At 46.1% G+C, this 25255-nt stretch overlaps 2 protein-coding genes across 2 annotated transcripts; both read right to left on the minus strand.

Annotated features, from left to right (window-relative positions):
• Nucleotides 1-5011: 5011 nt before the first annotated feature.
• On the minus strand, nt 5012-7828 carry LOC100282779 (chalcone synthase 8). Its single transcript, NM_001155685.1, is given in 3 exon segments — nt 5012-6155; nt 7247-7413; nt 7685-7828. Coding segments are annotated over 3 exon segments (1230 nt in total). The 5' UTR covers nt 7714-7828; the 3' UTR covers nt 5012-5121.
• A 1468-nt stretch (nt 7829-9296) lies between these two features.
• On the minus strand, nt 9297-24992 carry LOC103654510 (uncharacterized). Its single transcript, NM_001372067.1, has 3 exons — nt 24756-24992; nt 10750-10916; nt 9297-10424 (listed from the first exon to the last, which is right to left on the minus strand). Exons 1-3 carry the CDS (start codon nt 24956-24958, stop codon nt 9406-9408), a joined length of 1389 nt encoding a protein of 462 aa, NP_001358996.1. The 5' UTR covers nt 24959-24992; the 3' UTR covers nt 9297-9405.
• Between the last annotated feature and the right edge of the window lie 263 nt (nt 24993-25255).

A 25255-nucleotide genomic window follows, 5' to 3' on the forward strand; every position in this document is an offset into this window, starting at 1 on the left:
TGAAAATCTGCTAGAGAGAATAACACTGACAATACCTGAAGCGGCGCCTCTTGGAGATCCTGAATATATTGTTCGCCATGCTTTGGGAAAACAACTAACGGGACAACAAATTGCCAAGGTACAACATTATGCAAGAGATCTGAAGTACCCTCGGGGCTCTTTGGTTTAAGGGGGTAATGACGAAGATGATTACCTATATTACTTGTCAGACAACAAAGAGATTGATGTTTGCCGGGAGATGATGGATAACATGGGTTATCCAAAACTTGAACTTGGTTTATCTGCAATGTCGAAGGATCAACTTGTGGATCGCCTGGCTTAAAACAACTTGAAGGTTACCATATTTTAAATTTTCTTTTAGACTTGTAATTTTGTAGAATGCTTTTCTATAGTACTTATTTTTATTTTATTTTTATGATTATTTTTATTAGGGTCTTATCCTTAGCAAAGCTTTAAAAGCGTAGAAAGATGCTAAAGATGAGAGCACCTGGATAGCCTTCGGAAATTTGAGATCCAAAGTTATTGGCCTTCGGCATCAATCTGTTGAAAAAGAAATGGTTCTTCTTTCTCTAATTGAGAGGCTAAAGAAGAGTCAAACTGATTTGGCTAAATTCTCTGAGGCAGACCAAAAAAATTCAAAGCATGAAAAGGAGAAAGAGGATGATGCAAAACGCACAACCGACATGGAATATGCTTTATCTGCTCAAGTTGAGCTTTACAAGTCTGAAGTACTAAGGTTAGAGAAAACACTTGATGAAGTTAACGAGAATTTTGATGTTGAAAAAGTGAAACGTGAAATAGCCGAGACAGAGTGGAATAGGGTTCAAAAGAACATTGAATAGCTTTGTTAGTCAAAAGAAGAAGGTTTTTCTATTACTATACAACGCTGCAATAATCTAAAGAGCATGTTTGCCAAGGTTGGTGCATTCTCGAACGAACAAAATTTTATTCGCGGCGATCCCGAAGGGGTCATTAGATGGATAGAGGGCGAAGTCAAGGCTTTTGATGAAGTCCTCATTGGTAGAGGAGATTTTTGTGCTTGCGTGGGTGCCCGAGGGGCTACATCGTTGCTTGAAAAAGCTGGCTTTGAACATGTGAAGTCTATAATTTGGCCAGAATTTACAGTTTCAGCAGACGACATCAAGGTTCCTTCGCCTGAAGCTATTGCCCTAGGTGGCAAATTTTACTCTGAAATCTGGGTAAGTGGCAGAAGGGAAGTAGCAGATGAAGCTATTATACAGAGCGAAGAAGAGGTTATTTTCGATTCTAAAATATTTATTACTCGAATATTTAGTTTACTATTTTGACCAATTCGCACTTTTGGCTTTTTTAGGCCCATCGCGCTTCGGAAGAGGCAAAGAGAGCTGAAAAAGCTGCAGAACGAGAAAGACGTATAGGAATATGTTTCTGTTAAGCTTTAACTTCATAATTATTTAGCTTCGCACTTTCTTAATGAAACGATGTCTTTGTGCAGCGGAGCTTTCTTAACCCCCAGAACCGTATGATCCCGAAGCTGATCCATCACTAAGGGGAATCCTTGATGAATTCAAGGTGGTGAACACCACGATAGACGAAGCTGTTAATACTTTGTTGAACGAAGTTGTTGAGAAGGTTCTAAAAGAAGATGATTGAGTTATTGTAAAGAGTTTTGTAATTTTGTGTCTAGTAGACATGCAAAAAACATTTGAAAGCTTGTGTTTTGCTCTGTGTAAATATAATTGTGTACTGCGCTCAATTACATTGTGTATTATATTGTTTTGTGTAACTTGAAATTAACGTACGAACCATTTTTGAGTCGAAGGCGAAAAAACATCTTCCCTTTTTTTCATGCTTCATAAAGAAAAACATTTTTTAGCTGAAGGACTTGTAAGTTCATATAGAATACCATTGCCAAAGTGAAAACATTGGCTTCTTCCTTGTCCTGTCCATGATGATGACTATTGAAGATGTAGCATTTTTCCCTTTGTCCTGATTTTAGTCCATAATTTCTTAAAAACATGAATTTAGTTTCGTAGCTAAACCGCATTTGTATATGATGGAGCAATTCCCCTTTTTTCTCTTCATGAATGATGTGAAATGATGTATGATGGTGTGATGCAGAATGATGCGATGATGTGATGCAAAAGATGCTTGAGTTAAAATGATAATAGAAAGCATATTATAATAAGACTCTGCATCCCCTTAGAAATGACTTTGGAGCCTCTTCACCTTTACTAGCTGGTATTTAGCTCTACATCCCCTTAGGAATGACTTTGGAGCTTCTTCACCTTTACTAGGTGGCATTTTAGCTATGTATCCCTTTAGGAACGACTTTGGAGCTTCTTCACCTTTACTAGGTGGCATTTTAGCTCTGCATCCCCTTAGGAACGACTTTGGAGCTTCTTCACCTTACTAGGTGACATTTTTTTGTTACACTCGATGGTGTAACCTCAAATGTATTACAAAGTGTCGAAGGTTGCACCTTCTCAAATTGTTTTTAAGGAAACTATAAAGCAAAAGAAACGAAAATTACACTAGATGTGCCTCAAATTCTTGACCCAGCCCCGCTGTTGCTTCAGTAAATATGTTTGGATTCCGGAACAGTACTATTGACTGTCCAAGCTTCGGACTCCTCTCTTGCTTCAAGCTGCTGCTGATCTTGAAACTTGCCTTCAGGTTGCTGATTGTAAGATGAAGTTGGGACTGGTGCAGGTGGTTGAGGTAAGGCCCACCTAGCTAGAGAATGACTAGCTGAAGCAACCGAAGTTGTAGACTGTGGAAGTGGCTATTGGTTACGCACGTACTCTGGGATATACGGAGAGTAGTACGAAGCAGTGTGAAGGACTTGCTTTGGCTGATTTTGTCGTGCTTCGGCCTCAGCTATTTCCTTCTGCTTTTGTATTGTGACTTGGCAATCCTTGTTGTGTGTCCCTTATCCTCTCCACATAATAGGAAAAATAGTCTTCTTGGTTGGGAGTTGTATCTTACTCCGAAGCTTCGCTCTCCTCTACCTCTTGGGGCTGGTGGTCTGAAGGAACCCTAGTGCACCTCTGTGGATTGGGAGTTATTGTGTTGCGCTTGGTTATGATTGTTCTTGTCTTCACTTTGACTTGGGTTGTTGATTATTCTAACATGTCTTGAATGAAACCTCCCCCCTAAGACCCTGGTCATCTTAGAGTACCTGTAAGCTTCCTCCCTTCTTTGTCGAAAATCAATATCAGCTCTGATATACTCATCCATTTTTTGGAGAAGCTTATCTAGAGTTTGAGGGGGCTTTCTGGCAAAATATTGTGTCGTTGGACCTGGTCGAAGTCCCTTGATCATTGCTTCAATAACAATTTCATTTGGCACCGTTGGTGCCAAGGCTCTGAGTCGTAAAAACCTTCAGACATAGGCCTGCAGATATTCCTCATGGTCTTGTGTGCACTGAAACAAGGCCTGAGCAGTCACCAGTTTTGTCTGAAACCCCTAAAAGCTTGTGAACAACATATCCTTCAGTTTCTGACAAGATGTAATTGTTCCTGGTTTGAGAGAGGAATACCAAGTTTGAGCAGCACTCCTGACCGCCATGACGAAGGACTTGGCCATGACAGTTGTGTTGCCACCATAGGATGATATGGTTGCTTCATAGCTCATCAGAAATTGCTTTGGGCCTGAGTGACCATCATACATGGGTAGCTAGGTGGCTTGTACGAAGGTGGCCATGGCACAGCCTGCAGATCTATAGCTAGGGGAGAAGCATCATCAAAAGCAATATTGTCATGTGAAAATCATCATACCACATATCATCATGGCTGGGGCCCTCCTAACGAAGGTCTCTTTGTTGTGGTCGATGCCCTTGCTCAGTTTCTTGTGCAATGTGACGCATTTCCTCGGCTGCTTCATCGATCTTATTTTGTAACTCAGACAGCTGAAGCATCTTCTCCCTTCATTTCTCCACTTGTTGATGTATGACTTCCAGGTTGCTAATCTCTTGATCTAGCTCTTCGTCTTGTGGGGTTGGGCTAGTGGCCTTCCTCTTCTGACTCGGGCTTCTCTTAGAAGGATTCCATCTTGATTGGTATCCAGGGGAGCAAGAACAGCCCTTGGCGCCGCTGTCTTCTTCGGCGGCATGACGAAGGTGGTCGTTGATGAGTTCACCAGAGGTGGGCGTCAATGTTGGATCTATGAGTTCACCGGAGGTGGTCGTTGATGAGTTCACCGGAGGTTCCTCTGTCTCCCCATCTCTTTAAGGCTAGATCTATGAGTATCAGTTCATTATCAAGTTACTGGATTGGAAAATAGGGACTCAGTGGTTGGCTACTTGTTCTTAATTACTATACACAATAAAAAACAAGGCAACACAATGTTATAAAGATATTCGACCTTCGTCCTCAAGGAGTTTTCCCTTTGGGATAATTCCTTCGAAAACGAAGGTCAAGACTTAACCAAATAAACCGTGACTTAGTTGCGTAAGTAAACATGTAAAGAACCTAAGGGAGTTTAAACATGATAACTCATCTTCGATATAATAATAACACATTTCTCCTCTTTCGTATAATGAATTTATAATTGTACCTTCGATTCTATAGAGTGAGTTAGAACGAAGATGCTTTGAAGAAAAAGGTTACATGTAGCTATCGTTCAACCCTTCCAAAAGGTACTTTATGCAGGGCACTGTTCATCTATTTATAGGGAATCGTACAACTTCGTATGAAATTACACTTACACACATATGGATTACATACATAATTTACAAATAATAAAGGACAACATTGTATTTTGCCTTCAGCATTCAGGATGACACCGTCTTCTTACATCATCTTCCTGTGTTGTTATTACGAAGCTACCTTCGTTATCCTTCCATTGTTCTACACCGAAGGTAGTCTGATGTTGAAGCCCCTGCAATGCTTGACAAATATGTTGATAACCAATGGTTAACCGTGTTTTGAGGACCTTCGAAAGACACAGTTAACCATTGGTTATCGACAAGCAAGTTTGCAATTGGTTAACCCTAAATCCTGTAAACTTCATATAGTTTCACAAATCAAGATGCCACAAAGCCAAACCACAGTTATTTATTTATTTTATTGGGATGAAGACACGTACAAACGCACTGACAAACAGACAACCAAAGGGCCGCTTCTGAGTTCTGGCTCTCCCTTACAGACTACTCTTGATTCTTGGTGTTGGTGTGGATTTACCACTGCACGCACGCAATGCCATTACATCAATGGTGAACCCCGGGCCCAATCCCACCATGAGCCCCCACTCGCAGCTCCCCTCCTCGTGGTCGAGCTGGCGACGGCGTATAGCCTCGTCGAGGACAAAGATCAGAGTCGGGCCGGTCATGTTGCCGTACTCCCTAAGCACACGCCGACTGGCAGACAGCTTCTCGGGCTGTAGCTTGAGAGCCGCCGTGAAGGTGTCCATGATCCTGGGGCCACCCGGGTGCACCACCCAGAAGAGGTTATTCCAGCCAACACTACCAATGCCCAACGGCGACAGCGCGTCAAGCAGGCACCGCTCGATGTTGCCACCGACCTCCGCCGCCACATCTCCAAACTCGAGGCGATACTCCAGGCCACAATTGGTGAGCTCGACGGCAACCGCCCGCTCCGAGCCGGGCACCGTGGCCTGCGACGCTGATACCATCTCGAAGATTGGGCGCTCAACGGGTTCCTGTGGTCGGCTTCCGACGACAACTGCGCCGGCACCGTCACCGATAAAGGCGTGGCCAATAATTCCGTAGCGGTGGTCTACGTTAGGAACTACGTAACTATCCATGACGCTCCACATGTCCGCGCAAGCGACGAGGACTCGCGCGCTGCGGTTGTTCTCGGCGATGTACTTGGCAACGCGGAGCGCGGCGGAGCTGCCGCTGCAGGCGTGAAAGCCGATCACCGTGCGCTGCACAGTGGTGCTTAACCCGAGAAGGGCAGCGATGCGGAGGTCAATGTGAGGCAGCTGGGCACTGGAACTGGTGGCGAAGACGAGGTGGGTGATGTCTCCGGCCGGGCGGCCCCAGTCGGCAATGGCTTTCTCTGCGGCAGCAGCCACAAGCCCTGGCATGGCACCGGCCACGACAGCTAGCTTGCCTTGCAGACTTGGAGCTGCAGGGTCCAAGAACTCGGGGTGCACACTGAAGAGCTCCTCATTGACTTGCAAGTAGCGTTTTTTTACCATCATCTTCTCACCTGAGAGGCATGTGAACAAGACATCACGGTAAATGCATCTCCGATCTAACCTTGATGTCTTATTTAAAATTAAAATTATGTTTCTAAAAATGTTATAGTTGAATTAATTGTTCATATTTAAATTCAAAATTTTCAAACAACATTGATAGACCATCGATACCAAAGTTATAGAACTCAATGATATCGACAAGCGAGTTTGCAATTGAAAATATTTTCATTGAAACTCATTTAGGATCTCAAAAAATATCCATTTAAAAGAGAATATCCTATTCTTTATTCTTACTCTGCATCTGTCTACCTCTACATTAATTGGTAGGGATAAAAGCAGATACTTATTCGGACATCTAATTATTGTATTACGAATAAATAGAATATAAAATCTACTATGCAAATTAGTATGATTGTTTTTTGCATTAAGGTTGTATATATTAATAAAAGTTAAACATCAAATTTACCATAAATCTTCTTAATTAAATGATAGGTATAAAATTTGGATTCAGATGCAGATTCAGATGTTTTTCACCTATGTCATTGTAGAGAGCAAACAATGCATGAAAGAATTTATGCAAAATTTTATTTTTATTTGTAATAATGTGCTTAATAAAATAAAAAAAATCTCAACATCAAATTTTATACATATCTATTTTAAAATATTAAATTTATTCTAATAATTAAGATATTCACTTTCATCCTTATGGATTGGTCAATGGGTACGCATGCGTATATATATTTCCGTGCGAAAGATTCGAAGTTGAGATAGGGAGTTGTTCAAAGATCAGTTTTTCTTCCTATCTTGCCGCCAAAAATTCAAGGTTGCAAGTAAAATTTAGAAACTCTTGTAGATGCTTAGTAAATCCCAAACAGGTCCTAAAAACTAAAATATACCTACAGCTCCTGATCTACAAATTCTCTAAACTACTCTAACTCGACCTTTTTTTTAACCTTAGCCTAAAATTCTCACTCCCCAAAAGAGTTTTTAGACCACCTAATTAACCAACTCATCAGCTAAAAGTCCTTTCGCTTTGTGCGGCTATCTTGGATGGTAAGATATATAAAATGAGAATGAAAAATAGAAAGATATAATTACATACACGTTTTCCTCATGATTGCTTTGGTGTGCGTAAGATGATCGCTCTTGGTGATACGGAAGTACCAGTCAGTGTACTCATCTTGCCGAACGCAGTTGGCTGGGTTGGCTGTGCCGACGCCAAGCACACACGCAGGCCCGCCGCCGTTATGCCATTTCTGCTCCAATTCGCTGCAACACCAACATGCATTTTCATAAATAATAAAGTATTCGTAACAAAAAAAAACAGAATATATATATATATATCATAAAATCCCCAACCAGACAAGCAAGGTGCACTCTTTTGAGGTTCTGTGCAGGAATTTTATAGATTTTTCTTTTTGTGTTGTTCTGATATATGTTCTTGTAACAGGAACAGGAGTAGCAGTAGTGCTATATATATGTTGTTGGTCAAGTGATGAATATACTCTTGAAATCTAAAAAAATCGCGCGGGTTGGCTACCTGAGATTGCCGGGACGAGCGGCGGCCATGGGTGGGCAGGAGGAGGTTGCAGGCGCTGTGTGGAGGCGGCTGTTGCCGCGTGCCGAGCTCGGTTGCGTGACGACGGCGGAAGGGCCTGACGACGCCGCCTGGAGATATGACGATGGAAATAGAGCAGGAGCTGGCTTTTAAATAGCCGTCGCGTACTAATAATGTAGATCGTGCATGCAGTCCGTTGTGGGTTTGTTGTAGACCATTTCGTCCGCCGTTCATTCTTCCGACGGTGCAGTGGCAGATCCGTTTGTAACTAACTATGATGTTAGGTCAAGCCTGCTGACTGCTGTGTAGTCTGCTGTGACGGTGAACGATAGAGCAGCTCAGCGTATGTCGGCATTTTTCCCAAATCTCACGGCCTATGGTATTCGAACTCGTGACCATTCTCTAGCGCGCAAACTTCTCTATCACTCCATCCTGATATCAATTGTGTCTATATTATGTTATCTTCTCCACATATTATAACAAACCGAGTGTAAATTGTTTGTTTAAGGCACTAAATGGATTCAAATGATTGTCAACTATAAAAGTTGCATAACTTTTCGAGATCTACAAATTTTATTTTGACAGTTTCTTCATCCGAGATTGATTACAAAATTTGAATTTTAAATTTTAAACCTTCAAAAAATATCAACTACAAAGTTTCATAACTTTTCAAGACCAACAACTTTCATTTTGGTGGTTTTTCCATCTGAGATTGTTTGAGAAATTCGAATTTGAAATTTTTTAAATTTAGACGTAGTCTTCGTTAACAAAATGACTTTAAATCAAAAGGTTGCCAACTATAAAATTGTACAACTTCTCAAGGTCTACAAACTTTATTTTGGTTGTTTGGTCATTTATTCATCCAACTTGATGGTTCTAACATTATTCACAAATCTTAAAATCTTATGCATCTCTTGTAGTTTCTAAACTACGAGAGAGATATAAGGTTTGTGAACAAATTTACTTTTATTTTATCATTTACTGAAATGACCAAAATTAAAATTGTACATCTTGGCGAGTTATAAAACTTTGTTTAGTGTAAAAACAATATTCGGCAAAGCGTTCTTCAAAATGTGATTTGAAAAATTATCTTTGACTAGTGTAAAAAAAATAGTCGGCAAACAAGCTCTTAGCCGACTGTCAAAAACAACATTCGGCAAAGCGTTCTTTGTCTAGTGTATAACGATAGAGAAGATTCTTTGCCTAGAGTAAAAACACTTTTTTGTCGAGTATTTTTATTTGCCGAATATTTTTTATTTGGCACTCGACAAAGATCTTCTTTACCAAGTGTTTAAAAAACACTACACAAACTATTTGATACTTGGCAAAAATAGTTTCTTCAGAAGTGAGACTACCATATATTTTCACAAATCAACAAGATGCACCAAACCCACAGCACAATTATTTATTTATTTATTTTATAGGGAAGAAGACACCTGCAAACGCACTGATGTGTGTCCATGACCGAACGTCTTGTTCTTCTATCTCTCTTAGAGTGCGTTCGTTTGTTTAGAATTGAGGTTAGGAATGGTTCCAGGTGATCAAAGCTTATATAAATTAGATAAGCATTCCTGATTAGATTCGCTCTAGGTTATGATTCTGGAACAAACGAATACACTCTTATTAATGTAGTGGGAACCAAAGTATTTCTAGCTTCCCTTTGTGCGCCATGGCTATCATTACAAAATACTCGAGTCTTGGTATCAGTGTGGAACTGTGGACATACCACTGCACGCATGCAATGCCATTACATCGATGGTGAACCCCGGGCCGAACCCCACCATGAACCCCCACTCGCAGCTCCCTTCCTCGTGATCTTGCTGGCGACGACGTATAACCTCATCGAGGACAAAGATCAGAGTCGGGCCCACCATGTTGCCGTACTCGCTGAACACCTGCCGGCTGGGCGCCAACTTCCCGGGCTCTAGCCTCAGAGCCGCCGTGAAGTTGTCCATGACCTTGGGGCCACCCGGGTGCACCGCCCAGAAGAGGTTATTCCAGCCAACACTACCAATGCCGAGCGGCGACAGCGCGTCGATCAGACACCGCTCGATGTTGTCGCCGACCCCCGCCGCCAGCTCTCCAAACTCGAGGCGGTACTCCATGCCGAAATTGGTGAGCTCGGCAGCAACCGCCAGCTCCGAGCCGGGTAGCGTGGCCTGCGACGCTGACACCATCTCGAAGATTGGGCGCTCTACGGGTTCCTGCGGCCGGCTTCCGACGACAACTGCACCAGCACCGTCACCGAAAATGGCGTGGCCGATGATTCCGTAGCGGTGGGCTACTACGTTGGGGACTAGGTAACCATCCATGACGCTCAACATGTCTGCGCAAGCGACGAGGACTCGTGCGCTGCGGTTGTTCTCGGCGATGTCCTTGGCAACGCGGAGCGCCGCGGAGCTGCCGCTGCAGCCATGAAAGCCGATCACCGTACGCTGCACGGTGGTGCTTAACCCGAGAAGGGAAGCGATGCGGAGATCGATGTGGGGCAGTTGAGCACTGCTGCTGGTGGCGAAGACGAGGTGCGTGATGTCTTCAGCCGGTCGGCCCCATTCGGCAATGGCTTTCTCTGCGGCAGCGGCCACAAGCCCTGGCATGACACTGGCCACGACGGCTAGCTTGCCTTCTAGACTTGGAGCTGCAGGGTCCAAGAACTCGGGATGCTCACGGAACAGCTCCTCGTTGACTTGCAGGTATCGTTTTTTTACCATCATCTTCTCACCTGAGAGGCATGTAAACAAGACATCACGTTGGGATCCTATTCTGTGCATAAAACCAGCTTCGTGTATATATGTTTGCAATCTTCGGTTGACTTTCTTTTTACGAAAAAACACCTTCTACGCTCTTCTTCTCGCGTGCCAGTTATATATATTTGCAACAAAAAAAAACTCACATCTCATCCGAAAGTTGTTATACGAAGGGCTCAGATTAAGTTAGTGTATATGTGTATGAAGAGGTGGTCTTGTGTATAGCAGGATACGTCCTTTATTGTAAGGGAACATATTTCATATAACATGAGAATGGAAGACGGAAGGTTAATTACATACACATTTTCTTCATGATTGCTTTCGTGTGTGTAAGATGATCGTTCTTGGTGATACTGAAGTACCAGTCAGTGTACTCATCTTGCTGAACGCAGTTGCCTGGGTTGGCTGTGCCGACGCTAAGCACACACGCAGGCCCGCCGCCGTTATGCCATTGCTGCCGGAATGCGCTGCAACAAACATGCATTATAAAGCCTTCGTCACAAAAACCAAAAAATTATCATAAACTCCCCAACAAGACACAGCCGTTTACTACTATATACAGAGATTTTATAGATTTTTTTAATTTATCACAGTGTCGGTGTTTTAACCCGAGGGTCCTAACCAACAAGTGAATTTGTCTGCGTGCCCCTGTCCAGATGGGTGATGCTAGAAGACACAAGATTTATTCTGGTTCGGGCAAAAGAAGACTCTATTTCCAACGAAGGATGAGACTTATATTATCTTGCACATAGGTGCTCATAGTAGGGATACAAGCTAGTCGAGAGAGAGAGAGAGAGCAGATCTCAAGTCTCTAAGTGTGATTGAGGTCAGTGCCAATATTAGGAGTGGAGTGGGCCGTGAAGTGTTGTGTTCCTCCTCCCCTCGGAGACCCTAGAATCCTCCTTTTATAGTCACAAAGGGGAAACCCAGGAGTACAAGAATTGCCGCGTTGTTGTTGTGGTCAAACGAGATAAGTTCGAGCCCCTGTAGCAGTATGATCGGCGGAATGGCCCTTGTCCTTGGCGTCATCTTTGGTCAGGAGAAGGATGTCTGATCCCTGTAACCTGCGCTTTGACCAGGTAGAGAGCTGAGGCCAAATTCGCGGGCTCGGATGCGTGCCCGAGCTCGTCCTATGCAGGGGTGCGGATGAGAAGTTTATAAGTATGTCGAGTCGTAGTGGTTGAAAATAGTGCTCGGCATGGTGGAAAGAAAGTGGTAATCTAGCCCGTGCGTCATCCGGGATGGTGGAAAGCAGATTGGACACCGGGCTTGTGGTTTATGTAGCCATCCTATCTTCAACGGGGTTCACGGGAGAGCTGGTGGCATCACATGTTTCCTAGTTGGAGTAGTTGGCCAAGATCGGGCTCGAGCGAGGCGAAGATCTCTCTCGAGGCCAGGGTCAGGTCTTGGCATCACATGTAGCCATGCTATGGTCAGTTGAAACAATGGTCAGACTGGGGGAACAGCACCCCGTATTCGAGCCCTGACCACCGTCGTTGTGTGTAGTAACAAGTAGATTCAGACCGGGGTCGTGTCACCCTTTGTTGACTTTGGTGCCTACGGCGGGGTAGGTGTTCGTACAGATTGCATTAAATGCACACCTCCTGGGATCTGAGTGGTTGGCCGAAGCAGGTAGCTCCTGGGCGTCGTCTGAGGCACCCTCAAGCGAATCGGAAATGTGTGTCTCGTCCGAGGCTGGCCTCGGGCGAGTTGCGGTTATATTTTTCGCTTGGGGTGACCTCGGGCGAACTGTGACTTTGTCACTCGCCCGTGGGTGGCCTCAGGCGAGTTTTAACTATGTCTGCAGCCCGAGGGTGGCCTCGGCCCAGTTCATTACTAGGGTCTCCTATTCGAGGTTGGCCTCGGGCGAGGCGTGATTTGGATCCCTTGGCTTGGTATGGTCGAGAGCGTGTTTTGCACATGTTCCCTTCTTACTCAAGCGTCTAAGGATTTTAGGGTTGTGATCTGGGTACCCCTAATTATGGTACACCACAGTAGCCCCTGAGCCTTCAAGGGAGTGTAGGCACTCGCTTGGAGGTTCTTGCTAAACCTTCTGGGCGTTTTTGCCAGGATTTTTGAGAGTTGGGAGATTTTTTCCGATGGGTGCGCGCCCATGGGGCCTCGGAGCAGTGGTTACTCCTTCGAGATCTTTATGTTTCCCTCTGCATACTTCATTGATCTATTAATTCCACGTAACTTGGTTGTAGCCTAGCTGCAAGGGCAGCCCTGAGCCTCTGCGTCGGTTTGTTGATGCTATTAGCAATTTGGTCGTAGCCGTGGTGCCAGGGTAGCCCCCGAGCCTCTACACTGGGCAAGAGGACGATCAGGGCCGCCTTGACTTTTATTGATACATCTCTTCGTCGCCTTTTTGTAGGGAGGACGAGGGGAAATGCGCAATGCTACCCTCGGTGGGCAATGAGCATGACACTTCTTGTGGACTGTTAGCGCGTAATCCAAGTGGAGGCCCGAGCCCCATTCGCTAGGGGTTGGCTTGCAGTCCAGAGACACCCCCTAATATACCCGTGGGGATTCGCTGGTCCCGGATCCATTCGATAGGATTTGAGGGCTCGTTGTCACCCTCCGATGGGATACCATTACGAATCGTTCCTGCTGATCTCGGATATGTCCTAGGGTACCCTGGGATTTGTAGCCCAAGCCTCGGCCATGTACGCACGTACCCATGGTCATCTCTGACTCTACTCTCTGGGGCGGTTGTTGAACACTACCGAGGGGCTAACCTTCGAACCCCTGATCAGTAAAGGGCTCGGAGCCCGTGTGCTCTGGGGCGGTTGCTGATCCTCATTGAGGGGCCAACCTTCCAACCCCTTATCAGTAAGGGGCTTGGAGCTCGTTTCCTTTACTAGGAAGGAAATCCAAACAGATATTCCTTTCCCATCACCTGTGTAGAAGGAAAAAGGGAGAGAGAGATACATTTTAGGCGCCCACCTTGGGGAGGCGAAACAGTTCCTATTGGTTGTGTTAACCGGACAAGACGTGTGGCCCCAGGCAGGAATTAATGTGATGGCACACGAAGCCCACGGGCTATCTGTTGTCGCGCGCACAGGCAAGTTTCGAGAAAAAAAATCTGTTTTCGGATTTGATTTTTAAATGCGGGGTGCTCGGCCCTGATCTCGATGGGTTCATCGGCTCCCCTTATATATATCTAGGAGGGGACGGCCCTGGCTCTCACCCCGCACTTGTATTCCTAGCCTCAGCCACTCTTGCTTTTTAGTCCGTAGCCAAAGACTGTGATGAGAAGAGTAAGAGATCCATGTACCTCGCCACTCTCACCTTCTCGTTTCATCATGGCCGAGAAGGTGAATGTCCTCGCTCCCTATGACATGTGGCCTTTCTCCACCGTGATCGAGGAGGATATGCAGAGCCTCGTCGACGGGGGTCTGCTTTGCCCCCTCACCTTCGGAGTGCACCCCGAATGGCTTGTTCCTGGGGATGAGGAGAAGATGACTCCGCCCATGGGCTACATTGTTAGCTTCATGTCATTCCATGTGCGTGGGTTCAGGATGCCTGTGAGCCACTTTATACGTGCGCTCCCGCATTACTATGGGGTTGAGCTCCACAACTTCAATAAGAACTCCACTGCTTAGGAGGCGATCTTCACGGCGGTCTATGAGGGATACCTTAGGATCGACCCCCATTGGGATCTCTGGCTCCATATCTTCCGCGTGGAGCCATTTTCTCTAGCGATGGAGGTGAAGAAGGTCCGCACTGCGGTGAGGGCCGGTGGTTGTATGCTTCAGCTCTGTTCGGATGGGGCACAACTTTACATCCCTACCTCCCTCACCTCTTCGAACAAGGGGTGGCAGAACCGTTGGTTCTACCTCCGCAACAACAATGGGAGGCTGCCCTCGTACACCAAGCGGGTCGTGACCACTACAGGGGATAACTGGCAAATGGGAGCTACACGAGAGCATCAACCTCAGTTGGAGGCCTTCTTGGATGCCCTGCGGAAGCTCCACGACTGCGGTCCTACCGTAGTTGGGGTCGTCATCGCCTTTCACCGTCGAAGGGTGTTGCCGCTGGTTCAATGTTGTCTGCTCCTGCATGAGATGACGCCCGAGGCTGAGGTGGAGAGCTCTCGGATGTCAACGGCCACCCTCACCATTGACGACCTCCTCAAGCGGGTTAAGGGAATGGTGGGAAAGGTTGATTACAGTGCCTTTGCCTAGGTCTCGATGCGCCCCGACCATGGCTATGGGTCACTCATAGGCCACAATACCTGCCTCTACTTTTATCCTCGTTTCTTCATCTCAACCTGATTACCTAATCTTTCATTTATTCTTAGGGGCTACGGGGTTACAGATCTGCCTTGCCTTCGGTCCTGGAGGACACGACGGCTCGGGCGGCACGTAGGTTGGATGCAGAGCAGCAAAAGAGGAAGAAGGACAAGGAGAAGAAGCGAGCCTGCAAGAAAAGGGTGGCTCGTGACGAGCTCGAGAAGCGTCGCTGAGCGTAGGAGAGGGAGGGGCTACTGCTGGAGGCATCCTTGGATATGTTCAGCGATGACGATGATGACGACGACGATGATGAGGGGATGGAGGTTCCGCTCGGATTTATCCCCGAGGTGAGACTTTGGTCCGAGCCGCGCTCAGGGGGCCCACCAAGCGGTCTGGACGCATTGGCAATTGAGCTTGAGGTGTCAGCCCTTGGCCTAAGACGTAGATGTTCAATGAGCGGGGGACTGTCCCCGCAGCCGAAGAGGTGACGGCGAAGCGGGTTGCCAACCAACTCCCGACGCCGACCGTGGGAACCAGGGACCCAAGGAGTTTGGCGCCAAGGAGGCTAGTGATGCCTCGGTCTGGGTTAGTGTCACGAGATATTGAGGTTGGATTTTCTCTATGCTCTGTGTGAATTTTTGTTCTTGCATGCTTTTCTCATCCAGAAGCGCAAATCGGGTGCGCCGACCCTAGCCCATGTGAAGGTCGTTAAGATGAGTATGACCTCGATGGCTAGGGTTGCAGCCCGGCAGATCCCCTAGGTCGACACTACACGGGACACTCTCCAACGGGGGTTGAGGAGGCGCGACTTGCTCTAGGAGGGTAGGTTGTGCGGGTGAATGTTGTTGCCGAGGTTGCGCCGCCACCGGGGGAAGTCGTTGCAGCACTCCTAGACAAGCCTCGGGTGCCGACTCTGATGCAAACACCGATGCCTGCCGAGGCCACCCCCCACACGTCTACAAAGGGGTTGGGGTATGCCGAGGTGACCTCGGCAATGGTGTCACCGACCTTGGTGGCACCAGTGATCTCTATCTCCGATTCCTCGGCCTCTGACTGGGGTAAGGAGGTGGTTGGTGACGGTGAAGCTGGTCCCTCGGAGCGGCCTGAGGTCCCAGTCGTGGAGCGTAACGCGTTTTATCCTGATGAGGGGAGCAGCACCGTCGTCCCCATTGGGAGGGATCCTTACGCATGGGGAGGGAAGTGGCTCACATGGCAGGACTTTGCTGCCCCGGGGGATGAGTCATGACTAGGAGGAGATGCAGTTGTGGCAGGACTTCTAGGTCATCAGCTAGGTAGTGGATAAATCTCTCTAGACGATGACACATGCCTTCACCCAGGATATGTCTTGATGGCGTTTGTTTCCTTTCAGGAGCTTATGGTAAAGATTGCAGCCAAGTACGTGTTCCTCCACCGTGAGCGTGGTGTCTAGGACTCGCTGTGTCGCCAGAAGGGCCTGCCTGCCTAGGCGAATGAGCAGCTCGCTTAGAAGAGCGCTGAAGCAGCGAATCTCTAGATGCTTTGCTCGGAGTTGAAGGAAGAGGCTGTCTTGGCATGGGGAGAAGTGTCTCCTCTTGCCAAGAGGGTACTCAATCTAGAGGAGGATCTTGGCAGGATATCCGATGAGCGGAAGAAATTCTAGAATTAGGCCATGGAAGCCTCTTCCCGAGCCGAGACCCTTGCCAAGGAACTCGAGGCACATCAGACTACGTGCACCCAGAAGGAAAGTGCTCTGGCTGAGGTCGCAGCAGCAGCAGCTGAGGCGTCTCGGACCGAGGCTTCGCAGTGGAAGGCTCGGGTGAAAGGTATGTTTTGTTTACCTATGTTTTGCCTGATAGGACAACTTCGGTTGTGCTTACGTGTTTGTTTGGTTGGTTTTAGAATTGGATCGGGACCTTCACGTGTCTATCGAGACATCCACGAGCTCACCCGAGCCGTCGACGAGAAGAGCATCGCGTACGAAGCCATGTACGACACAGTTGTCGCCCTCTACCGGACCTTTGAGATTGAAGACACCCCTTCGAGCAGTTCCCCGTGGAGACGCATGCTTGCGCTGAGTGGCCACATGCAGAGCAAACTCCGTGAGGCTTTGCATACAGGCATGAAGCGGGCATGAGTGGTTGATCTCGAGTGAGCGAGCGAGGGCTACGTCCTCCCGAAAGGTGATGATCTCACCGAGGTGGAAGTTCGGAGGCTTGTGGACATTGTCGAGGGGGCAGGCTCGACGCTGGCCCAACACTTTGATGTGGAAGTGGTTCCTCCTATGTCTTCGCTCAACACTAGATCTTACTCTGTTGCTACGCCTCCCAGTGACACCGAGGCTACCTAGGCCATGGTAGGTGATGCTGACCCCGAGGGCACTGCTTCTCCCCCTGATGCCTGAGTTGCCGATCTTGCGGGTCCATGTAAAAAACCTTGAAGTCTTTTTTTGTGAATGGTGATGTACGAAGAATTTTAACTTTTTACGTTCGTTGTGCGCTTTTTTCCCTTGTTTCGTGTTTTTAGCTTGTCTTTTCACGGAATCACTATCAAAACGCAAGTTATCCTTTAGGGGAAGGGTGGTGAGTGGGAAAACCGTATCTAGAGGCGTAGGTGTTCCCATGGCTCGGTCATACTTGCCCTTCTGCATGTCTCTTGTTCTTTTAGGATTCTGCTTTTTGACTAGGCCAAAAACACGAAAGTCGTTTTTTAGAAGAAAAAAATAGAGAAAATGACGCAAAGGGGGTTCCCCCCTTTTAGCCCTCGAGGGAGGTTCGGTCTGGAGAAATAGGGTCGAGCCTCACTTGTAGGTTAGATCTTTATTTATGAAGATTGAAATACATGACAACTTGGAATTCTAAGGGTAAAAGCGACGTAGCTGCTCAATGTTCCAAGCATTTTCATAGATTTTGCCTCAGTTGTTGCACAGCTCGTAGGGTCCTAGTTTCAACACCTTGGCGATGATGAATGGCCCTTCCTAGGGAGGGGTGAGCTTGTGGCACCATCGGTTGTCTTGTCGTAGCCGAAGTACCATGTTGCCAACCAAGAAGCCTCAACATCGGAATTGTCGTGCATGGTAGCACCGCAGTGACAACTGGTACTACCGGAGTGCGATAGTGCTATGTCCCGAGCCTCTTCTAGTTGGTCGAGTGAATCCTCGTAGTTGATTTGGTTGCTTTGGTCACTGTATGCTTGTAGCCTCGGGGAGCCATGCTCTAAGTCAGTGGGTAGGACGGCCTTGGCCCCATAGACTAGGAAGAATGGTGTGAATCCTGTGGCTCGGCTCGGAGTTGTCCTCAATCTCCAAACCACTGAGGGGAGTTTGCTAAGCCAGCGCCTAGCGAATTTGTTTAGCTCATTGTATATCCTTGGCTTAAGGCCTTGTAGGATCATGCCATTGGCATGTTCCACCTACACATTTGTCCTCGGATGAGCCACAGCTGATCAGTCCACATGAATGTGGTGATCATTGCAGAAATTCAAGAATTTCCTTCCTGTGAATTGTGTGTCATGGTCGTTGATGATGGAGTTAGGGACTCCGAAGCGATGGACGATGTTTGTGAAGAAAACCACTGCCTGCTCGGACATGATGTTGGCGAGGGGGCGGACCTCAATCCACTTGGAGAATTTATTAATTGTGACCAACAGGTGCGTAAAGCCGCCGGGTGCCTTGAATCCCTATACAGCAAATGGCCAAGTGATGGGAATGGTTTGCAGGGCTTCAGCCGGCAGGTTTGTTTGTTTGGCATAAAATTAGCACCCCTTGCAGGAGCGTATAATCTTAGTGGCATCGGCTACCGAGGTTGGCTAGTAGAAACCTTATCTAATGGCGTTTTTGATGAGGGTTTGGGGCGCAGCGTGGCGCCCGCAAGCCCTCAAGTGGATTTCGCTTAGTAGTTCCTGGCCTTGGTTGATGGGGATGCATCGTTGGAGGATTCTAGAGGGGTTGCGTTGGTACAGTTCCTTCTCCTCCCCCAGTAGCACAAATGACTTGGCCCACTGAGCCAGTCGCCGAGCCACGACCTTGTCAGGGGGTAGCTCACCTCATAGGAGATATTCCAGGTACGGGACCCACCAATTCGAGACTGGTGTGGCCTCATTCCGCTCTTCGTCGATCTGCATGGCTTCGGGGCTTGGCGGTCGGGGGTGTGCTGGTGTTAAGAGCTAGTTCAGGTGCTTCATTAATTACAACAGATGGTCGAATATTGACTTTCTATGACCTTTTGATGGTATCATAAACGTCACAGAAGGTGCATAATTAAAGGTCTTCTGTGACGTTATTATGATAGATTATGATGTTCCTAAGAATATTCCTCATTAGGAACATCATAATTTATGAGGTTTCGTCATAGGAGGCCTTTGCTTACGCACCTTCTGTGACGCTTATGATACCATCATAACGTCATAGAAAGTCAATATTCTCTCTCGAGAAAACATTTGGGGGAACCATGGTTCGCCCGGAAGCTATCTTTGCTAGTTCGTTAGCGACTTCACTATACCATCGTGCGATGTGGTTGAGCTCTAATCCGTAGAATTTGTCTTCCAAGCGTTGGACCTCCTCACAATAGGCCTCCATCTTTGGGTCATGACTGCTCGAGTTTTTCATGACCTGGTCGATGACGAGTTGGGTGTCCCCTCGAACGTCGAGGCGCCGAACTCCCAGCTCGATGGCAATGCGCAGGTCGTTGATCAAGGCTTCATATTCGGCTATGTTGTTGGATGCGGCAAAGTGGAGCGGTATCACGTAGCGTATGTGTACTCCGAGGGGTGAGATGAAGAGCAAGCATGCGCCTGCTTCTGTTTTCATCAGGGACCCATCAAAGTACATGGTCAATAGGTCAGCTTGGATTGCAGCCATCAGTAGTTGAGTGTCGGTCCATTCAGCTAAGAAGTCTGCCAAGGTTTGAGATTTGATAGCATTTCGAGGGGCGAACGAGAGTGTTTCTCCCATGAGCTCTACTACCCACTTGGCTACTCTTCTTGAGGCTTCCCTACTCTGAATGATGTCTCCTAGAGGGAAGAATGATACTACTGTTACCAGGCGAGACTTGAAGTAATGGCGTATCTTGCGTTGAGCCAGGACTACTACGTACAACAGCTTCTAGATCTACGGGCAGCGGGGTTTTGTCTCGGACAGTACCTCGCTAATGACGTAGACTGGCCTCTGAATGGGCAAAGCATATCCCTCTTTGTGCCTTTCGACTACAACCGTGGTGCTGACCACTTGAGTGGTTGCGGCGACGTAAAGCAAAAGGGCTTCGCTCTTGGTGGAAGGTACCAAGATGGGTGTGTTGGTGAGGACTACTTTGAGATTTCTGAGGGCTTCCTCGGCTTCGGGTCTCCTACCCGAGGGTTAGCCTCGGGCGAGTTCATGACTAGGGTCTCCTGTTCGGGGTTGGCCTCGGGCGAGGCGTGATTTGGATCCCGTGCCTTGGTATGGTCGGGAACGTGTTTTGCACATGTTCTCTTCTTACTCAAACGTCTAGAGATTTTAGCGTTGTGATCTAGGTACCCTAATTATGGTATCCGACACATAGAAAGTTTTAAGTCGGGGTCTGTAAATATTCATTGGCTAAAATGCAGAGTTTTAGCCGGCGTATATTAAAACAACATGTGCTTCTTTTTCTTTTTTTCTTTTGCAAGAAAAATACTAAACCCAAGCATATCCAATGGTGCTCTTACTCTAGCGCCCTTGTAATCAAAACCAAGGTGTATGTAAAAAAAGTCTTCATCCGGCAATTTTGCTATCCAAGTATCCAACCTCACATATTCAATGGCGCCTTAATCAATCTATCACAAAGTGGAGGTGTGGATGGGAGCAAAATTTAAAATTTAGTTCATGCTGATGTGTGTCGCGCGCGCTAAACTTTCGGTAAACTGTAGCTGCCACGAACGAAAAGTGTGGCAAGCAAATTAGAACCACGCTTGTGTTAATGTTTTGGGAAAGAAAATAAGTCTATAACATATGGGATAGAGCGATAAGAAAATATGGCCAGAAAACCAAACATGCGCATGAAACACTTATAGATTCGGATTGGATATGCTGGATGGATTTGAATTTTGGTGAAGTTAAATCGGATTAGATGAATGCCTATAGTAAATTGTTAGGATTATGTTGCATAGATTTGGATTTTGGTGAAGCTAAATTGGATTAGGTTGAATGTCTATAGTAAATTGTAAGGATAAGGTTGGATATGAATAGGAATGTGGTTTTAATTAGATTTCAGTTGGATTCGCGTGATTGGATATGGATATCCATCCATTCTCTGGTTTATTGATAGTGGACTTGTGGTGGCTATTTCATGACTCTACTGCTGTAGTTGTATGCGAGTATGCGACCTTTGTGGATGGTGGAGACGAGCCCTGTTGGGACCATGCTTCGTCGCCGAAGGTCCTGCAGAAAGAGACAGCTTCGGCTGAAGCTGCCCGTACGTGACGCCGAAGGTTTCATTCATGAAGCTTTGATAATACAACATATCCGAAGGTGAAGGGACGAACCGACTTAAAGATAGAATGACCTTTTAGTCCATAAAGGTCTGAGTCAATGTTGTAAACTTTTATGAGGGGCATGATTGTAATTCCTCACAGGCTGTGTCCTGTGCCTATAAATAGTGAACAATATTCCTTTACTGTTCACGCATTCCTGCAATTGCAATCGCATCACTCGGAAATTATTCTTTGCCAAGACAGAGGTATAAATGTATCTAACATTTGAATACATCAAGTTTGTATAATATGAAAATGATGTTGTTTATTTATAATTTACTTGTCGTTAATGCTTCATATCTCAAATTATTTTATACAATCCCTGAGGGTTCAGTTATGAAGATTCAACCTTCGTAATTGTACCATCTTTGACCTTCGTCCGAAGTTCATTAAATCCTTAAGGAAATAATGCTTCAGCGGACGAAGGGCATTAACATTTAACATTTTATGTTGCCTTGTTCTTAATTCATAGCATTTGAGAACGAGTCCCCAACATTGGCGCCCACCTCCGGTGAACTCACTTCCACTTTTCTGAGCTGATGGCTTCGTTCAATATTCAAGCTGGAGCTGCTTCGGTTCTGAAGCTGGTACTCCCGATAACAGGCGGTTCATGTTCAGAACCAGCCAACAAGAAGCAGAAGAAGGAAGCATAGAGAAGGGTACAACATGTCGGGGTGCAAGGACCCTTCATCAAGTCAAGATGGTCTCACATTCCTATTACCTTCTCCCAAGAGGACCTTCAACTCAAGGATTACCCACATAATGATGCTATGGTTATCTCTTGTGTTATCAAAGGATTTCTGGTCCATAATGTTTTGGTTGATACAGGCAGTGCAGCTGATATCATATTTGCTAAGGCCTTCAGACAGATGCAAGAGCCCGAAGATAAAATTCTTGATGCCACACATCCCCTCTGCGGCTTCAGAGGAAGGCAGATTGTAGCACTCGGCAAAATCTCAATGTCAGTGGCCTTCGGATTCATCAACAACACAAGGACTGAACAGGTTATGTTTGATATTGTTGACATGGAGTACCCTTACAATGCAATCATTGGTCGTGGCACTCTTAATGCCTCGAAGCAATTCTGCATCCAACTTATCTTTGCATGAAGATACCTTCGGACCAAGGGCCCATTGCTATTCATGGAAGTCAAGAAGCTGCCAGAAGGGCCGAAGGAAATTGGACAGACTCAAAAGCAATCCATAATATAGATGGAACTGAAGCTTGTGAGCAATACAAGTTCAGAAGGGAAAAAGCTGCTTCAGCTGACCAACCGAAACCCATGCTCCTATGTGAGGATATAGCAGAGCAGAAGGTGCTATTGGGATCTCAATTGTCCGAAGAGCAGGAGAAAACCTTGATAAGGTTTCTGTTCAACAATAAAGATGTTTTTGCTTGGTCAGCTAATGATCTTTGTGGAGTTAACAGGGATGTTATCGAGCATTCGCTCAATGTTGATCCATCCTTCAGGCCCAGAAAGCAGAGGCTTCGGAAAATATCTGAAGACAAGGCTGAAGGTGCTCAAAATGAAGTAAAAAGACTCCTCAGTGTCGGAGTTATTAGAGAGGTAAAATACCCAGAATGGTTGGCTAACACTGTTATGGTGAAGAAGGCCAATGGTAAATGGAGGATGTGTATCGATTTTACTGACCTCAATAAAGCCTGTCCGAAGGACGAGTTTCCATTGCCAAGGATAGATTCCTTAGTTGATGCAGCAGCTTCATCAGAGCTTATGAGTTTGCTGGATTGCTATTCAGGCTATCATCAAATATGGATGAAGAAGGAAGATGAACCAAAAACCAGCTTCATAACCCCTAGTGGGACATATTGCTACCTTCGGATGCCTGAGGGGCTTAAAAATGCTGGAGGAAGTTTCAGCAGAATGACAGCGAAGGTCCTTCACTCTCAGATAGGAAGGAATGTGCTAACTTATGTTGATGATATCATTGTAAAAAGCACGAAGCAAGATAATCACATTGCTGATTTGCAGGAGACCTTCGCTAATTTTAGACAGGCTGGTCTAAAATTAAATCCAGAAAAATGTGTCTTCGGAGTAAAGAAGGGGAAATTTCTCGGTTGCCTAGTCTCAACAAAGGGAATCGAGGCTAATCCAAGCAAAATCGAAGCAATACTTCGAATGGAACCACCAAGTACAAAAAAGGGGGCTCAAAGATTAACAGGAAGGCTGGCGTCTCTCAACAGATTCATATCTAGATCAGCAGAGAGAAACTTACCATTCTTCGAAGTGCTGAAGACAGCCGAAGTCTTTCAATGGGGACCAATCCAGCAGAAGGCCTTCGAAGAGCTGAAGCAGTATTTGATAGATCTCACAACATTAACTCCACCTACGCCAGGGGCTCCTTTGTTATTATATGTGGCTGCTTCGCACTCAGCGGTAAGTGCAGCACTTGTTCAGAAGAAGCTTGAAGGCCAAGTTAAGAGGCAGGCCCCAATATGTCTCCGCATCTTCCCTTTTCAGTACATCGGCAGTCAGCTTCGAGCACCAATAAATTGCTCTGTCACGTAATTTTTGTGCACTAAGGGGGTGTTTGTTAGAGGGACTAAATATTAGTCTCTAGTTTTTAGTCTCATTTAGTCCATTTTTTTGCCAAACACTAGGACTAAAATATGGACTAAAATGATTTAGTCTCTAGTCTTTCACCTAGGTGCTAAAAGAGACTAAAAGTCCATAATTATCTTGTTGCCCAAATCTATCCCTAGTCTCTCTCGCACAGTTGCATGCAGTCTTCTAGTGTTCCAAAAGGGCATTTGAGTCTTTGGACAACTACTATTATGACTTTAGAATCTTTTTAGTCCCTACAACCAAACAGGTAGAGACTAAAGTTTAGTCTTAGGATTAAAGTTTAGTCCAAGTACTAATTGAAACCAAATATGACCTAACATTTTAATAAATAATTTATGTGCTGTTGTAACGTAGGGTATTATACTAGTGTATAATATAGGGGATAGAATGATAAGAAAATACGGCCAGAAAACCAAACATGCGCATGAAAAACAATGGCACCCATATCATGGGCATGAAAAACATGCGCATGAAAAACTATGGCATGAAAAACCAAACATGCGCATGAAAAACCCTAAACTGTATCTGCCACGAACGAAAAGTGCTGCAAGCAAATTAGAACCACGCTTATAATAAAGTTTTGGGAAAGAAAATAAGTCTATAATATGGGATAAAGTGATAAGAAAATACGGCCAGAAAACCAAACATGCGCATGAAAAACATTGCACCCATATCATGCGCATGAAAAACTAAACATGCGCATGATAAAGTATTGTGATAAAGTATTGGGAAAGAAAATAAATTGTCCAGGACAAAATCTAAACGACGAGGAATATGGTTCACTACTGCTTAATTAGCGGGACAAAATCTAAATGAAGGGAGCAGAGAGTTCTGCTATCTTTCTTCTTGCAACAGGGGTAGCAGTTGCAGTGCTATATATGTTGTTGGTCAAGAGATTGAAACGCTGTTTGTGATGCGATGCTAGCTTTCTTAATTAAAAGCTGAGATGTTCTCTCTCTTTTTTGGAGAGAAAAAAAAAACCGACGACGTACAGGCACTTGAAAACTGAATCGCGTTGGCTATACCTGAGCTTGACAGGACGAGCGACCATGCGTGGGCAGGTTGAAGCCGCTGTGTGCAGGCGGCGGCTGCTGCTGCTGCCGCGTGCCAAGCTCGGTTGCATGGCTGCGTGACGACGCAGGCGACGGCGGAAGGGCCTGAAATGTGACGATGGAGGTAGAGCAGGAGCCTGGCCTGAGATGTGACGATGGAGATAGAGCAGGAGCATGTGCAGTGTACGCGCGCGTACTGCGTTATGGCTCTGGTTTTGGTCCCTTAAATGGCCGTCGCGTACTCGTCATTCAGGGTCGGTGATCCGATCGTCACCTACGCGATGAAAAATACTGCTCTCTCTCCCGTAAACTCTTTGATTATCTTCCACGGCACGACCATATACACAATACACGGCCTAAAAGCAAGTATAATAAATAAAAGGCTATAAACTATACTGAGGTCAAGGAGAAAGAAGATGAGAGATACGAGGAATGGGCTATGAACTTACAGCTGACTTCGTCACAAGAACTAA

The sequence above is a fragment of the Zea mays genome, chromosome 4 (genome assembly GCF_902167145.1).
Source record: "Zea mays cultivar B73 chromosome 4, Zm-B73-REFERENCE-NAM-5.0, whole genome shotgun sequence".
Lineage (NCBI taxonomy): Eukaryota > Viridiplantae > Streptophyta > Magnoliopsida > Poales > Poaceae > Zea > Zea mays.

Bases quoted from the DNA above. Each gene is read 5' to 3' on its own strand.
- LOC103654510 (NM_001372067.1), bottom strand. From the start codon at position 24,958: ATGCTCCTGCTCTATCTCCATCGTCACATCTCAGGCCAGGCTCCTGCT. The intron at 10,917-24,755 runs GTATAGCCAACG...TGTTTGTTGCAG, and splicing joins GCTCGTCCTGTCAAGCTCAG to CGCATTCCGGCAGCAATGGC. The intron at 10,425-10,749 runs GTATGTAATTAA...CATGCCTCTCAG, and splicing joins AGCAATCATGAAGAAAATGT to GTGAGAAGATGATGGTAAAA.